This window comes from Antennarius striatus, chromosome 11 (genome assembly GCF_040054535.1).
Source record: "Antennarius striatus isolate MH-2024 chromosome 11, ASM4005453v1, whole genome shotgun sequence".
NCBI lineage: Eukaryota > Metazoa > Chordata > Actinopteri > Lophiiformes > Antennariidae > Antennarius > Antennarius striatus.
The window spans coordinates 17,124,125-17,141,531 of NC_090786.1; the positions used below are offsets into that span (position 1 = coordinate 17,124,125).

General features: G+C 42.3%; 1 protein-coding gene across 1 annotated transcript; it reads right to left on the reverse strand.

Annotated features, from left to right (window-relative positions):
• Positions 1–2,409: 2,409 nt before the first annotated feature.
• On the reverse strand, positions 2,410–13,574 carry ism1 (isthmin 1). Its single transcript, XM_068327313.1, has 6 exons — positions 12,679–13,574; positions 6,719–6,934; positions 5,580–5,844; positions 4,130–4,273; positions 3,940–4,029; positions 2,410–3,794 (listed from the first exon to the last, which is right to left on the reverse strand). Exons 1-6 carry the CDS (start codon positions 12,814–12,816, stop codon positions 3,277–3,279), a joined length of 1,371 nt encoding a protein of 456 aa, XP_068183414.1. The 5' UTR covers positions 12,817–13,574; the 3' UTR covers positions 2,410–3,276.
• Between the last annotated feature and the right edge of the window lie 3,833 nt (positions 13,575–17,407).

Consider the following 17,407-nt stretch of genomic DNA (forward strand, 5'->3'; position numbering starts at 1 on the left):
GGATTTCAGAAATAATCTATCTCCGTAAAACCCCATTGGCATTGCTTCTAAAATTATGCATTGCTAGCAAAGCATATAAAGTGTGGTGGTGCATTAGTCATTAGTTCATTAAAAAGTGAGTGAATAGAGTAAAGCTTTTTTAATGGAGCAAAGTGGATTATCCCTGTGTTTTCTGCACTTGTCAAACAGCTTTTGTTTGTAAATCTATGAGCAGCTCCATGTTATTCTAACTTTCATCTGAGCTGGTGCTCAAGACATAAGCCAGAGGCAGATGCCACTTAAACCACTTTGCACCTCCTAACATGATTATGCATATTGCATGATGATATAATACATCCAAGTTAATTAGAGTGTTTAATTAGTGCTTTGCCATTTTTCTGCAGTAGATTGTGTGATTCAGATCCCTGCAGCAGGTTAAGTAAAGCACTCATGCTCAGCTCATAGCACAGTTTCATGACCTGTTTGTTCAGCTTTACACCCTCCCTCCTAAACTGTGGTGCCAAAGCGCCAAACATTCAATCCTATAGCAGGGAATGTGCTAGTGGCTCCTCCCCAGTGTGACATTGCGTTGGAACTGGAGGTCTAGAGGGAGGGGCAGAGCTGCTATGAGCAACTTCCTTGTCCAGATCAGCTATTGCAGATTAGTAGACCAAAGAAAAACCTTTTAATTAGGTTTGTTGTGCCGTTAGGGCCTTGCGGTATTGTGGCCCAGACACTTCCTGCATTGTGCCACACCACCCATAAAGTAGCAGCACAAGGGAGTCAGTGAAAGAACGCAAGGGAGAGAAGCTAAAAATGGCTCTGCCACATCTGCACTGTACCACAAAACAAAAAGATGCCTGATTGCCGGCATGCACTGCTTTTGTTTACTAACTAAAAGTCTGTCAACATGGATGACAAACCGCTTGGACTTGGTTTGATGTGAAATGTTTCCTCAGGAAAGTGAGCTTTCTCTTCATTTAGTGCAATGTCCACTCGTCCAGGTCTTGGCTTCTCCCATCTTTTTTAACTGGTCGGTTTCTTATTCCCACTGTTAGGTCTTGTCTGCAGATCTTTTAAGAAGTCAGTCCTGTCAGTCTCCATCTAAAACAGTGTAAGTGTGTTGCACATAATTTTCTTCTCATAACAAAAATAGAGGCTAAATACTAACAATCATATCTTGGTGATGCTTAATGAACCCTTTCAGATCCTTGACAATATACCACTAATATGGTGCTTTGCATCCTTTGAAACATACCAGAGCAGAGTCCTGGAAATAGTAACACATAAGCGAGGCCTTACTGACGCCCCACAGCCAACACATGTTTTCCCTGTAGTACAGTAGGTCTCCATTTTAAACTCATTTAACTCTGAATTTGCAGTCCTACCTGTACCTCAGTTCAGGAAACAAGTTGTGCTCTTGTTTGCAGGGAAGGGGAGAAGAAATGAGAATGTAAGAGTAATTGCCTGCTTCGAGACACGTGGAGCCTGTCTGGGGAAGAGATACTAGGGCAGAGTGGTGGAGGGTGGAGGCATGTCATCAATCTCAGCTTGCCTCTCAAAATACAGAACAACACCTCACTTTGATCTTCATGCCTGGTTCAGCAGACGGTCTGCTGAGATAACCATCTATGCCAGTTACTGTAATCTTAGCTTCAAACCATGTTTTAACTGAGGACAAGGACAAATGAGAGGGGAAAAAAAAGCTTTACACAATATGGAATAACTGTCTGCAGCTCCAATGAATGTATCTGTGATTTAGAGCAAATATTTGTGGGTGGGCTGTTGGTAATAGACTGTGTTTGGGATAAATAGGTCGTAGTGGAATTTTGTATGAATAGTGAAGAAAGTAGGCGGTTGCGAGTCGAGCCTTGATGATGTGGAACGTGCTGGGGCCTGCTGCATTAGACAGAAGAGGCCTGCGCCCGGCCAGCTGTGCCGTGCACGAGACTGCAGGAATGAAAGCGCCATGAATGGCTTCCTCTGTGTGACAATGACTGCAGCACTCAGCAAGGAGAGGGGATGGTCAGAGGTCCTCGCTATGGATGGGTAGTGTGTGTGTGTGTGTGTGTGTGTGTGTGTGTGTGTGTGTGAGAGAGAGAGAGAGAGAGAGAGAGAGAGAGAGAGGGAGAGAGTACACTGAGAAATTACTCAGGAATGTGAGGATACATGCCAACGAGAAAGAATCTGAGTCACATTCAATGGAACCTTACCCTCCCGCCTCCTCTGAAGAAATATCACAATCTCATCAGAAGGCCTGCCTGAGAGCCAAGGTGGATGGAACTAATAGAAGTCTTGTGCACTAGCTCTTGTTGGAGTTGAGTTGACAAGAGAAAAAAACAAACTGATGAGACCTTATTCATTTACACCCTTGTAACACACTTGTCTTATGTGAGAGATGCAAATGTTTTATTTCTAGTAAGACATTCATAGGCTTTAAGAAAATTTATTCTTAGATTTATATCTCAAAAAAAACAACAACAACTTTACGTACAATTGAATTCACACATACTTTACACTCTATTATGGTTTAATCCTAATTTGAGACGGAGAAGCACATTGGTTGCAAGTTTGAGCTCGAGACAAATCTCAAGTTCGCATTCATCCAAATGTGAATCAGAAACCACAGTCATAGACACCCGACTCAGACGCAGCTACAACTTAATAAATACTTTACAAAAATAATGCAGGCTTTTTACAGTGACGTTCTGCCTCAGAGACACAAAGGACATATTGTAAATTAACTGTGAAAATAAGATGAAATGTGCATGCTAAATACAGTAAATTCACATGAGGATGGTATAATGGGAGAAAACTGGATAGCCCTGCTCAATAACCCCCCCATCTCCATCCAAACTCACGCATTCCTGAAGGATCTCATTATTCTGCTCCCACACAAATAAACAGATTTACCACAAATAAACAGACAATGGAGATGAACATGTACACAATCTAAACAAGATTCGTATTATAATAATTTTCCCTTTTAAGAGTTTAAACTTAGTTCTCCCTTTAGTGATCAAATCTTAGTTTGAGAGAGGGGGGGGGGGAATGAGAAATTACGAAATTATTAGAAAATAAAGCAATATTTTGTACCAGGAAAGTCGAGAAAACATTCTGCCTTTGCTGGATTTTATTCCTCTCGGGTCAAATAAGCAGTAATTCCTATTCCTCAGAGCCTAAATGTTCATGTTCTACTTGACCTAAAAGAGAATTTAAAAATGGTTTTGGCAACATTTTTTAGGTTTAGCTGAATATTTAAGCAGTGTGTTTTTTCCCCTTTCACTAAAGAGTGGGCTAGAATTCCCTTGCTTCTTCAAACTGTTTGTAGTAGTCCTCATCCTGAGGATTATCGGAGCACTTCTGCCCATTGTTTGGTGGCCTGGCCTGGTTATAGCGACTCCAGTCTCCTTTGCAGATGATCCAGGGTAGGATGTCCACCTTGTAGTGCAGGTCGGCTGAAAATTCCGTGCTGATGAGGTTGGGCGTTCCGGCCCCTTTTCCACGAGTGATTAGCTTCATGTGGTCATCATAGCAGCAGTGCTGTGCTGCCAGTGTGGTGGACTCCAGCGTCAACATGGAGCGGATGCAGTAACGAGCTGTGGGCTTATAGATTTCCAGCTTCTCTTTCGGTCCACTGGCATCTTTCCAACGAAAATCTCTGCGCGTGAGAGCGTCATGTACGTCCGCCGTGCTGTATGCCACCTCAGTGGGGTAGGAGCAAGGGCAGCTGGGAAGGTCATTTGCCACCTTAGTCATGTACTTCTTCAAGAAGTCACTCTTGCAGTTCATCCATCGCTCACAGCTGTCTGTGTCTGCCAGAAATAAAAATGCAGATAGTGTTACATCTCCTCAGCTCTCCCCAACAGAAGAAGAAGAAACCAAGTGTGACTAGGTGTAATATCTAGCATTAAAGTGTGTTTTTCCCATGCTGCTACAGAAGAGACAGGAAAATCTTACCAACACCAAAGAGCTCTGTGGCATTGAACTCATCTGTTCCCGCTAACAGGCTGACCTCAGTAGCTGCTGTCTTGAAGGCATCTTCAATACCTTTAGAGAAATGAATGCAGTGAAAGATGAAGCCAACACACACATTTACAACCTGTCCATTAAGGCTATCTTAATTGGAACACAATTTTTTGCTCTTTACCTGGGCAGTGGGGCATATCACATGTTCTGGACTCTGTGGCTGTGCAGGCATAACCACATGACCTAGTTCTCTTTTGATTTCCATTTCCACAGGTCACACTGCATACCGACCAGTTACTCCAGTCACCTTCTCCGTCCATATAGTCTGGGTGAAAGAGAGATAAAGAGAGAGATGCTCAGGTCAGGTTTCCCGCAAGCCTCCCAACACGTCCCACAAAGATCTTCGCAAAATCCAATAAACCTACAGGGGATCCAGCAGGGGACATTGTAAATAGAAGTATTCACTTACATAATAGTGCTAGACAACATTCAAATGCACTGTCTGTGATTAATGGGTTTGAAAATGGAAAGTGAAATAGCAAGAAATCCTCTCTAACTCCTATTACTGTTGAGAAGATGTAATGGGTATACATAGAAACAGTTACACCAGGCAGTGCAACTGCCTCAGCCCACTGCCACCATCACTACCACACACAAACATCTTGAAAGCAGTACTCCATCAATGAGAATGAATGTGGGCATGTTGGGGTGGAAGCATTTCTGGCGGGAGCCCAAGCCTTCTATACACCCCTCTGCTACCATCTGCCCCTCATTATGAGCATTTTGTATGAATACAAGCCAGATAGACATCTAGCGCCGCTCTCTTCCTTCATCCACAGTTCACTGCAACCCATCGGCTGGCTGCAGCTCAGAACCCTTTGTAACAAGCTGCCATTAGCCTACTAACAGTATTATCCAATAACAGGCTGTGAAGATGACCCTTGCTGCCTGTCCACATGTATGAATACCAGGTTTAAATCCAGCAAAGTAATAGTAATAAAACTTTTCCTTGTCCATCAGTGGTGCATGAAATACAGATGACAGCTGACCACAGCAACAAGCCAGAAACATAAAAATGGGCTATGCTTTGGGGAAAAGAGATTATAAAATCTCCTTTTTAACTCCTGTATAATGCAAGTGGATAAAAGGACATTAACCACAGCACATGCATTCTTGTTCGACCATGTTGGTTTGGGCATGCTACAACACGGGCTGGATGCATACTGTATGACTCTGTGTGTAAATTCTTCCACGGCAGATTTATCTGTGGGTTTGCTTTTGGAGAGTGTTGTGAGAATGATGGGGCAGTGAAGCTTCTGGCCCCACTCCTGCTGTTCAAATTTGATGTACAGAGGCGTTTAAACCGTGTCACATAGCGAGCTCTGCACCACAGAAAAATCCTCCTCATAAAAAAAGAGTGTTAAAGGCTTCAATCAGAGGCTCCCAAAGGCATGCTTTGACTGACTGCACTTATTATGGTGACAGTTTAAATCGGCAAATCTGCAAATTACAGTTTCCACATGAGACTCGGTCCTTCTGTGAAAACATCAGAGATCAGAGCTCCAATAAGAGCCTGTGAGCCCGCCTCAATATGTTGCATAGTGCATCGAAAACACTCCGGTCATCCTCACCGTATTCGCTTTGAGCTTTGCCTCCTCCTCCTGCGCCTCCCCTCCTCTCCCATTCTTGTGACGGCCGGAGGAAGTTGCTATCCTCACTATTGCTCCCGTAGGAGCGATCATACTCCTCTGTTTGATGAGTGGTGGAAGACGAAGATGATGAAGACTGGGGCCACCAGTTCCTCCAGTTGGGAGAAGCCCAGTTGGGTTTGCTTTCCTTTCGAAGGCCTTTTTCTGGCTCGTGGCTCTCTAGTCCATCAACCACTTCGATGGTCACCTGCATTATAGAAGAGAAGTCCACAGATTAAAGGTGTTGACAGTCACAGAAGACACATGAACATTTTTGAGCAGAATGTGTCAATATTTGCCAAAACGTGACATATTGCGATACCCCTAAAAACAATATAACCCCCCACCCCCACCCCTTTTCCCTTTTTGTCCTAACACATGTGCCTCCCAGATGAGGGGGGACCATCACCCCTGCCCCACAGTCGCCCTCCCACCTCTTGGGCTCTCTCCACCTAAACACAAAGTTCAAAGGGCTACTCTGCCTCCTCCAGACCATGAAAGCCAGATGAATCCCAGGATCAAAAGACACTCCCCTCCTCCCCCTCGCCTTCTCCCACAGCCTCACGCCCTTGCTCAATTGGTTGCTCTGCTCTGTTCCCACATCTAGAGATAGTAATACACTTTGTTCATGCTCGGATTTAGCAGTGATGCTGTCAGAAATGGAAAGACCCCCTTGCTGGATTAGACAGGGGAATCATTTAAACATGGCAGTGGTTACTCAGCCATCTGCACCACTGAAGGACTTATGGGCAAGAGCTCACCACATATTTACATAAGCTGCTGTCTGTCTTCCTGCACATGTGTTAGCAGCATTGCTGCTTAGTGCCTGCCTTTCAGCTGCCATCAAGAAGGACACGGGACCTCAATATCGATCTTAAGCTTCACTATGAGCCAAGCAGTATGAAAGGGGTTGGGGCAGAATGAAGGAGGGGGAGAAAGAAAAGGGAGGCGTGGTGATGTGCACCAAACTATTCTCTTTCTTCCTGTTAGCTCTTCCTGTCCTGTGTGCTTGAGTAGCCATGTCTTACATGTGAATGAAAGCATCAAAGCTCACTAGCAGGTGCACAGACACACGGCATCACCTGTATGTTGGGATTCTGTCCATTGATGTCTGCTTTGGAGAGGTCGGGGAAGTTGTGCAGATCGAGGAGGAACGCTCCGGGGCCATCCCTGTGTACATTGCTGCCTTGTGCCCACGGGAGGGTGGCAGGCCGGTGGGTTAACCGGTGTTCTTGACCAGGTCTCCGGTCTCTGCGAGCCAGTTCAGTCGAGGAGCTTCTTTTTGCATTTATTTTGTTCTGCAGGGAAAAGGAAAGCAGGGGACATAACCATAATTAGTTCATGGTTTATGAATTCACAATACTAGATGTTTCTTTTTCTTGTTTCCCTCTAGTTTTTCAAGCAAATCTTTAGACTATGGGCCCTGTGTGTCACTTGACAAGTCAAGTGGCTGGACACTAAACAACATTAGATTGAGCTCTCTTGCTGACAGAGGTTCATGTGGCCATGACCTCTGTCATTAATCCTGTGGAAAGACTACTTGACTACTCGGAGCTCAGGAAGCAGGAGCGGCTGAACCAGTGGGACAAACATCTCTGTGTTTGTCTGCTTCCACTAAAATATACTGTAATCTGTCTAGAGAACCTGCATTTAGAGCCAGTGTCATGGTTAGACTGTATATTTTTTTCCATTTTTAACTTACAGAGTATGTTGTTGCTTTACCATAGTAATATAATATGGACATTTTTAGCATGTTCTGGTGTTTGGCTGGGAGAAAAGAGCGATGTAAGGTTTTTCTGCTCTAGGGCTATACAGAGAAACCTAAGCAAACATTGCAAAATAATTACATCTGCCTCCCTGAAGACAGAAAAGAAACATTTGGTTTTCTGACAGCAGGGGTTATAAATTTGTCCCAAAAGGGCAGTTAAAGTGTGTATCTCCTGTCAGGTATACGAAGACGGAACAATTATTCCCCAGTTGGACAGACAGCTATAAGTAGTCAGCAATCATCCATTCTGGGGTGGCAGAAAATAAGATCAAAGAAAGCCATCAATCATGTTCCTTTTTTTTCATGTCCCATTTCTTCCTCCCTAGTGTTTTTGTGGCCACGCTGATGCCTGAGAATATGGCAACAGTGCTATGCAGTTGCGGTGGCCAGTCACAGACAAAGTGTCAGCTCAGCCACATTGTGGTGAGCACAAAAGCCCCCAGTAGAGCTGTTTGTGTCCAGCCAAGGTGCACTCTTGGACAGTGCACTTGATGTAAATGGATCTACACAGCAAGGGAGGAAGCATTATAAACGTACATGAAGTTTAACTTCACCTGCAAATGGGACAGCAGCTGCCCATATCCAATTTCCACCAGCACCCTGTAGGTGAACAGCATCGAGGGTGGTTGTTTGTAACCTGGGCCTCGACCAATCTGGTATGGAAGTTATAGATTTGATTCACATGTTTGATTTGGCAAATGTTTTATGTCAGATGCCCTTCCTGACACAACCCTTTGTATTTATCCGGGTTTGGGACCAGCACAATAAGGCACTGGCTTGTGCCCTCTTGGGGCTACATTAGCTGCCCATATCCATTTAGCATTCCTCTTGTTAACTCACTCCAGAATTGACTGATACATTTCAAAGAGTTTTAAAAAGTTTGCTTTATATATTTTAACATCATAATTACAATTTTTATGTAATTACACATCATTTTGAGGAGAGCCGGGTGATCTTAATTTCGCCTCGGTCCACAAAATAAAAGCAGGCTTTATTTTATACAAGATGAGTTTTTATGAGAAATTGTTTTCAAAATCCTACAGTTTGCAGAAATGCAGATGAAGAAGCAGATTCTAATCAATTGTCTTAGTCACAAATGTCTCCTCTGTAACCAGTCAGTAATGGCGATGGGTTCAGTATGGAAAAAAGGTTATTTCAGCAGTGTAATATGTGCACCAGGGATCAACGTTTTATGTGAACATCACAGGAATCGCTTTCGTTTTATCACAATTACTTGGGCTTTGAGATGCCCATGTGATAACCTTTCTTTCAAGTTCCAGCCTTTAGAAGTCACTCAGTGGATGTAATTGAGCTCCACTGAGGGAGAAGGCAGCACAACACACAAGGTTTCAGTCACAATGAGAATACATACAAAATACGGTTACTACGGTTACAGACAACAAGCGTGCTTGATCTCTTCTCAGTAAATTGTATTGTTGTGGACTATACAAGTGTCTAACTGCAGACCACACAAGCCGCTCTTCAGTTCAGACAATACAGTTTTATGATTCTGATGACACAAGCAATCATTTAAACCAGAACGAGTTCAGCAACCACATATTTCATAACCACTTGTTTTTTGGCAGCATAAGGATGAGATGTTTTTTTTTAAAATTCATAATAACTATCATTAAAAGAAAGATACAGAAATACTCACTCAACTGATTGAGGAGAAAAACATCAATTTACTTAGTTGTAAAGAACTTCTTCTACTTATGTATTCTCCGTGATTGGTAGTTGTAGTTAGCACGTCAGATGTTCCAAAAAAAATAAATAGCTGGAGTCTTTGCAGGCAGATTAATGCTCCACTCTCCAGCCTAATCCCATATAAATCTTCACTTGTGTCACATGTGCTACATTTTGTTCCATTCTACAAATCTGTGTTGCCATGATTAACAGATTTGTTAAAGAAATACTGTGCGGTTTGTTTTCTCTGTGATCATTTGCAAATGAGTCTTGGACAATTTGGACATTTACAAAGTCTCCAGAAATTGAAAAATGACTACAGATATGAAGAAATTGACAACGCAAGCTGTCCCTTAAAAAATGTACATTTTTACCTTTTCTTATCCTTCCAGGCCACAGAAATGCTAAGGATAACTATATTTCAGTGAGTTCAAAATTTTTTGACTATCCTATCGCTCAGACAATATTGAGCATTGTTTTGAGATTTAAGTCAGCATCAAGAACCATGGACAACTGCACTCATCTATATGCAGATGACACAGTCCTGTACGCTGCTGCAGAGTCGATGTATTCGAAAGTTTCAAGATTGCCTTTCATGGCAAAACATAGTGTCACTGCTATTTCCACTGATACAAAGTCATCATTTCATTTCAAAGGGTCATTCAGATAGTTTTTATGTCTTTACAGTGATGTGTTCAGACATGATTCCTATCCATCTCCTACTAACTGCAATGTTATTATTAAAATATAACTGATTTACATACTGCACATTTCATTGAACATTTAAATTATATTTTATTTAAAAAATGCAAAAAAGTTAGAATCCATTGTTTTTAGTTCTTTAATTTGTTATGTGATTGACTTTATCCCATTATAAATGACTTCTTAATGATCTGTGAAGTATAAGTGAAGGTTGACAAAACAATATTTAATGTAATAGATTTTATAGCTTTGACAAGTCAAACATTACAAAACAGATGCTACTACAGTGTTGTGTTTTCAGTGTATTGATATTCAGTTTAGAATCTGTTGGTACCAGTGACAATGGATGCTGATGGGAAATAACTCCCAAACATTAATATACTGTAATGCTGACTGTTCAAGCTTCAAGCCTATTGTAGAAGGGAAACTGAGACAGACAAGCAGAAAAACAGTTGATACTTGAACAGAAACAGGGACATTTACAGTAAGCTTCCTTCACCCTAAGGTACAGGGATTTCACTAAATCTGAATTCCTGCTGGAAACATTGCAGTGTGACAGACAAACCATGAAATTTGTCAAGTCCTAATAACAAATTTTACTGTCACAGCATTACAGCAGAACAATTATACGAGATTCAGCGCTGTTGAAAATAATGGAAAGAATGCACATGACAATTACTCACAGGAAAGGAATGACAGCTGTGTGTCAGTTGTGTCAAATATGTCACTATGTACAGAAACACTTATCTCAGTCATCCAATTTTCTACCCACTCTAATGAGGATAGCATGATGTTTTCCCCTATGACTTCAGAGCAGTACACCGTTATCCTGCATGAGAGTAAATCACTTAAATGTGAAAACAGAAGTGCTCCTTTTGATGGTGGAGCAGCTTTACAGTCCCTATCACTCATCTCACATCTTCCCCAATGAGGAACAAGCTTTAATTTGGAGATCAAAAGTGACACACCATTCTTCAATTCATCTGAGGCCTCCCAGGATGTCACCCCCCTCTCTGAAAAGCCATGAATGAACACTTGCACACACAAGTCACCCCCTCTCTCTTCACAGTATCTCTTCTTCTTTTCCCGCTTCCCCCTTTTTCACTTTGTGAGGGCTGCTTAAAGGGGCATGACTCCATTTTCAATTGGGAGCAACTCAGGGTACCTTCCCCCAGGGGGGCTGGCAGGAAATGAAGGCAGTTCACATTGTGCCAGATGCTTTTCAGTACATCACTTATGTAGGTTGAAGTTGTATCCATCCTTCCTGTCACATGCTTCGTGGTGGGTGCATTTCTATTCACTGGGATGTGACAGAAAGGACGCATGCTTTGAGGGAATTATGACTTCTTGAAATTAACAAGTCACTATGCAATAAGTAGTATTTATTACAGCACACATTCTCAAATGGCAAATATAATCACTTTAACTTTACACTGCCACACTGGATTGGATGGGCCAGTGAGGTTAATTTACTTTGGACCAAAGAGACGTTTCTCCACTATGCATGGAGTTGCATCCTCTCATTTGTGTTTCTATAAATGGGATTTTAATAATGACACCTTGTGTGACAATACAGCCTTTGGGCTGTGACAAGCCTGACCAAAAGATGACATCCCCGTCCTCGGTGGTGAACCAGTGAAGCTTGTCCGTTTGAAGTTGATTATTCATGAGGGAAAAAACAAAACATTTTGTGCTATTCTTAACATGTGCTATGACTGACAATGTTGGGCTCTTTCATCACAAGCCAAACCCTTGGACAAGTGACAAAAGAGATGGAATGGGCGGCATGTGTTGAGTATTTTTACCTCAATTCCTCAGGAGAAACTCCCTTCTGGTCCCCATACCAGCTCAACCAATCCAGCATTTTGGCTGTGTGACAAATATTTGATAAATTCTTGGAATACTTCCTAAGCTTTACATGCCCAAATATCCAACTAAATCCAAGTAGCTCATATGCACAGGCTGGAAAACAGTGATGAGATTTAAAAAAAAAAAACTTTTTCTTCCAGTTCATCTCCTACAGGTCACAATTAAGGATTTCTGAAGAGACACTAGTCGGCCCAAATAGCCATTTATCAGAGGAACTTTTAAGTATTTCAGTAGCATGCTAAATATACATCAGAAAGCAGCTGAAGGATGTTTGACACTGTCTGCTGATCCCTTAACCCAGAGTTAGGATTTGAGGCTCGACTGGAGTCTGTGTGCCTTATGCTGACATTAAAATGAGTAGTTAAACTGTGAAACCTGTCTTAAGTGGTGTCATGTTGACAAATGTCTCCCTTTTGAAATTTAGTTGAAGCATGTTGTAAACTGTAAAACGGACCACAGTCTCAAAGGGAGTTACAGTTAAAACTATGGAACATCGAGATTTCTAAAATGAGACTAAATTCCTGTTTCTCTAATCTATTACTAGTCTTTGTCTTGATGATCAAAATCCAAATTTTATACTGACTTCAGTACACTGCATCAAGTACTGTTAAGGGGGTAGGTTTGGGGGAGGAGGGGGGAATCAGGGGTTCAACTATGACCCTGTGCCTCATCTGAATACTTGGATGACAGTGATGAGCCCATGATGACAGAGAAGCGCCTGCAGCAAACATTTAACCTCCAATAATAGGGAGGTGCGTCTGGTATAGGTGTCTCTCTGACCCTGCCTCAACTCCCTTCCTTCTGCCTGCTCCATACATTCCCCGGGGAGACAGCCAAGGGATTCCACATCCGTGTGTATGTCAACAAACCCCAGGGTTCCCAGGGAAAGGAGGCATCACTTTACCTGAGCCATTGTCTCATGAGCAGTTTATCAAACCCATCTGTGACCAGAGGAGATCCCTTAGATTTCACCGTTTGCATCAAGTTTCCCCACTAAAAACACCTCTCCTCACTTACCTCTCTCAGCGCTGCGTCCTGATCCAAGCTCAGAGTGACATTTCCCTGAGGTAGCGGACTGCTCCGCAGCACCGTGATATGCAAGGTAAGGAGAAGAAGTCCCAAGAGCAGCAGCAGTTCCGCCGCCAGTCGCACCATCCTTTTGACGCGGCCGCTCTTGGGAGTCTGAGTTGTGGCCGGAGCGCCGACTCCGCCTCCTCCCGGTGCAGAGACTCCAATCTCCGGATCCGCCGGGGACGAGGAGCCGCAACACCACTTCGGAGCCACTTCGGGAACCAGAATTGCAAAAAAGAAGGGAAAAAGGGATCGGAGGGAAAAGTAATTTTGGGAAATGTAATTTGTGAAAATTAACGTTAATTTAGATCCAGTTGGTTTTCTTTGCAAACAGTAGGGTGTCGTGAATTAAGAGCTCCCCTCTTTTAATAGCTGCTCATATGATTCGATTTCGATGCGCTGATCATCCAGTCAACACAGTGTATCCGATGGAAGAGCGCAGGCTCGATCCAGCGCACAGCATTAAAACTTTTCCGCTCCTTTTGCGTCCTCGTCAGTTCTCCAAGCTCGGGAAAGTTGTTTCGCGGTGTGCCCGCCACATTGTCCGCTTTACACTTTAGTTTACCTCACTTCCACTTTAGCCGCTTTACGCACTGTTTTTTGTGTCCTCATTCTGAATTCACCGTTGTAAATTTCGACGACAGTACCTTTTGGGGGAAAAAGTGTGGCCAGTTAAAAAATATTTCTCTCCCCAGTTAAAAGTTCACAGTGATTTCTCTCAGAAACAGCTTTCATCCATTTTGCTGCGGGTCGTGGAGTCACTGAGAAGACGCGATCATCTCAACCTCGACCTGCTGAATGAAACAAACCAAAGTCACTCAAGTACGGCTCGATGTGACACACGCTGCTCCTGTTGTGCGCTCTTGAGGTGACTTTATAGCCCACTGTCCGCCCATGTGCAGGCGCCCTCCCCCTGGTTAACTCTTTCATCCCTCTATCAGTCCTTCCCAAACTGGTATCCGGTCGGGTCTGGCACCAAACATGTGGAACTTTGTGATTTTTTCCTATCGTTATATCATCTCAGTTTCCAGTCGTAGTTCATACAAATAAGAGTTATTTTCACAAACAGAATCAAACATTTTAACCTTAAAAATGAGAAAATATCTTTCAAAAGATAACATTATAGTAGATTTTTTTAATAAGATATCTATATTTCGATCGGAATTAAACAACTGACACACTAATCTTACATACTTTATTATTCAATGATTATGCCACAACACAGAAACATTAAAGACTATTAAATGCGATCTGTTCCTGTGGTCCCCGTGGAAGCACCGCGGTGCAGAGGAAAAATCCTGAAGGTACTTTTCAGGTAGTGTGGCCCCTTTTGTTGACATGCCACAGCAGTAGTCCTGTCTCAGATTCAACCGCTGCTGCGGAAGGTGCCCTAACTTTTCACCTAGGAAAGACAAATGGTACACTTCCAAGGACGCGCTGCTGCCAAATTACGCACCGGAGCGGGGATGTCTTCTGTCACCTTTGACGTCTGTTTGGGTACATTTGGAACAACAATGCGGCTGTTGACGATTAGCAAGATGTAATTAACTTATTTGTGGAAGTTCGAAACAAATCAGTTATAATTGTCTTCAGAGCAAACACTTAACCATTCGGTCGTGCGCCCATTTGTTGTGACCAAAAGGGGCTTTACGCACGTCATTAAAGAGGCGATTAACATTTAACAATCAGTCACTTTAAATATCAAAACTGTGTGCTGTTATAATACCTTGTTTTAGTTTAGCTTATTGTTTCGGCATCACGTTTAAAAAAAAAAAAAAAAAAAAAAAAAAGCCAGAGAACGCACAAAACTTTTAATTTTGAAGTGTGTTACAAGTTCTTTGTCTTTAAAAGCTTTCATTGGTGTGTAACTTTTCATCTATTCAGTTGAGCCAGCTCTAACGTTCCCATTTCATACTACGGTATTTTATAAAGGGCAGGTAAGGTCTTAAGCAAATAATTTGTTTCATTATGAAAATTACAACACCTTGGATGGCTGCTATTACCCAGTGTAATTAGTCATTTATATCTAGATATACCAAATAAAGCTATATATCACAGACACCTGCTGGGTTGAGTGAATATCTGAATCAAACAGAAATACAAAACTAATTGCTCATCGGACCCGTCAACACTCAAACACACCACAGGGCCCTCCGTCATCTGAGTTCGTAACTAATCCAACCTCATTGCAGTCTCCAATTACAGCCTCACTAGCGCCAGAACAGAACTGTCTAAAACGTGTAAGTCTGTTCTCTGGCTGTTTCTTAAAAAAAAAAAAATCCTCATCCACCGTCCAAAAATCTATATTTTAATGAAGAGTGGAGAAATGTCCTGCCTGTATTGGACACAGTGGTAGCCATCAAAGGCGTAGCAGAGGATCCCCATTCAGAATAGCAGCCACATGCCATTCCTGTAAGTGCAGTGTATTTGGATCAGCAGTTCAAAAGAGGCTGGTGCAGAGAAGCCGGCGGGGCTCTGGGGCCTTGCCACCAGTAGTCTAGTTGCACAGATGTTTTGAATGCCAGCAGTTCATTTCTGTTTAAGCAAGGGGCAGCTAGGAGTGACTAGAGGAAAGCTTGGAAACACTTGTGCTTCCCACAATCCCTGGCAGTCAGTGTTACTTAATTTAGTAAATAATCCAAGCAGATTTAGATGATAGTCATTTGTATAATTTCCCAGCAGAATGATAATGAAAATATAAAACCCATCCAAATTAGATCATATGTAAGAGAGATTAACTTTTTTTTTAAACTTAAATGCTGTCTGTTCAAAATCATATTGGACTTATATCAACAGACATTATGCACAACCTCCATCAGAGGTATAGTCCCTCTTTGAATAAGTCACCAACATGATGTCATCCTCAAACTAAATTTCGTTTTCATATTTTCAAATATGAGTTCCATAGAATATGCAGCTGTTCAAAACTGTTTCTGTTAAATCTCACTCATGTTCAGACTTCACCTCTATGCGTGATCAAAAAGGAGCTGAGAATTCTGCCTGCTATGAGTTATGTTTGAGAATGACTTCAAGCTATTGGTTTCTCTTTTACGCACATCTGTCTTCTGCTATAAACCCACCATGCATTTAACAATGTTCACATTTAGAATAGAAAGGGAAGTGAGAGTGAACACACATTAATAACTGAGAACCTAAGGAAGACAGCGAAGCCAGATACATTTGACGCTACCTTTCCCATCTCCAGATCTTTATGAAACATTAAATTATTACATCACACATGTAAAACTGATTTTATAGTTCCTGGTTACAGAAGCCAGATTATTATATTGAAGAACAACATATGGTGGGCCTTGAGGCCAAAAGATCAAATTTGGTTTTACCTTGCCAAACAAAATTTAGCAAGGGAAAACAAAATTTTACCTTTGCTAAATTGTGTTTGTAGTGAACCTCATGTATTTTCTTCTTAACACGAGTGACATCATTGTCTACTTTATTGAAACAATGAATTTCAGTGTTGTTGTCAAACGAAATTAGCTTTACACTCTTAACTATATATATGCGTATATATGTGTGTACAGGCCCCTGAAATAAACACATACAGTACACCGCACACACACGCACGCACACACACACACACACACACACACACACACACACACACACACACACACACACACACACACACACACACACACACACACACACACACACACACACACACACACACACACACACCTGTGACCTGTAAGCATGCAAATTGATACATTGGGAGGCAGGGTGACTAACAGCGACTTTGAGGTGGGCCCCGAATGAGCAGCTTGTGTGTGTGTGTGTGTGTGTTTGTGTGTGTGTAGGTGTGTGTGTGTGTGTTTGGGGAGGGGGTTGGCACCTCGGCAGTGCTCAGGAGGTGAGCTGACACCTCCATCCTGCAGCTCACACTCCAAGAGTTTTGGCCCACCTTGTCAAACTGGTGACTTTTGGTCCCCAGTCCAAAACCTAGTGGACTGAGCAAATTATCAGAATCATCCAGATTTCAGAGCAGATTTCAATGCGATTCTTCACAGTCCATTTCGGATAATGGATAAAGGACAAACCTTGAGTGGATCGAGATGTGTGCACATGTTGGGTTCAATGTTTTCACCATGAAGGACAAAATGTGTTTTTGCATTATCGATACCCACAATGTGATGGCTGTTGCCGCAGCAACTGTAAATATTAATCATAAATTTTTAATTGATAAAGAAAACAGCATTTCAGACTGGCAGACATCTGCTTTTTTATGCTTTCATACAAAAGTTGTTCAGATACACAAATATCCATACAGTCAATCATAACGTTTTCAACCCTTTACCTCTAACATCTGTGTTTGTGGTGAACCTTGTATGCCTTCCACATAGACTGCATTTTTATAATTTAATTCCATTTAGTCATATGTTGTCATTATGTTGTTTATGGGGAAGGAAAATACACAAACACGCTTGAGCAGAGGCCAAACAAGTGTCGACGAGACCCACTCCGGCACATTGTGAAAACACATTCATCATCATCCATCTATAATCCCTCTTGTGTTAATCAAATGATTACCCCATACCACGAGAATTTAGAGTTCAGCTCTAATTGCTAGGTTAGATTTCTGTTGGCTCAGGTGCTGCATACTTTGCATGCTTACCTTCACAGCTCTTACGCAGTCTGTGTGTGAAAGAGCCCATCGGGT

What these genes read in the sequence shown, in the direction of transcription:
- ism1 (XM_068327313.1), bottom strand. Translation starts at nt 12,816, where the DNA reads ATGGTGCGACTGGCGGCGGAACTGCTGCTGCTCTTGGGACTTCTTCTC. An exon ending in GACAGAATCCCAACATACAG is followed by an intron (nt 5,845 to 6,718) that starts GTGATGCCGTGT and finishes TCTATAATGCAG; the next exon opens with GTGACCATCGAAGTGGTTGA. An exon ending in TGATATGCCCCACTGCCCAG is followed by an intron (nt 4,030 to 4,129) that starts GTAAAGAGCAAA and finishes ATTTCTCTAAAG; the next exon opens with GTATTGAAGATGCCTTCAAG.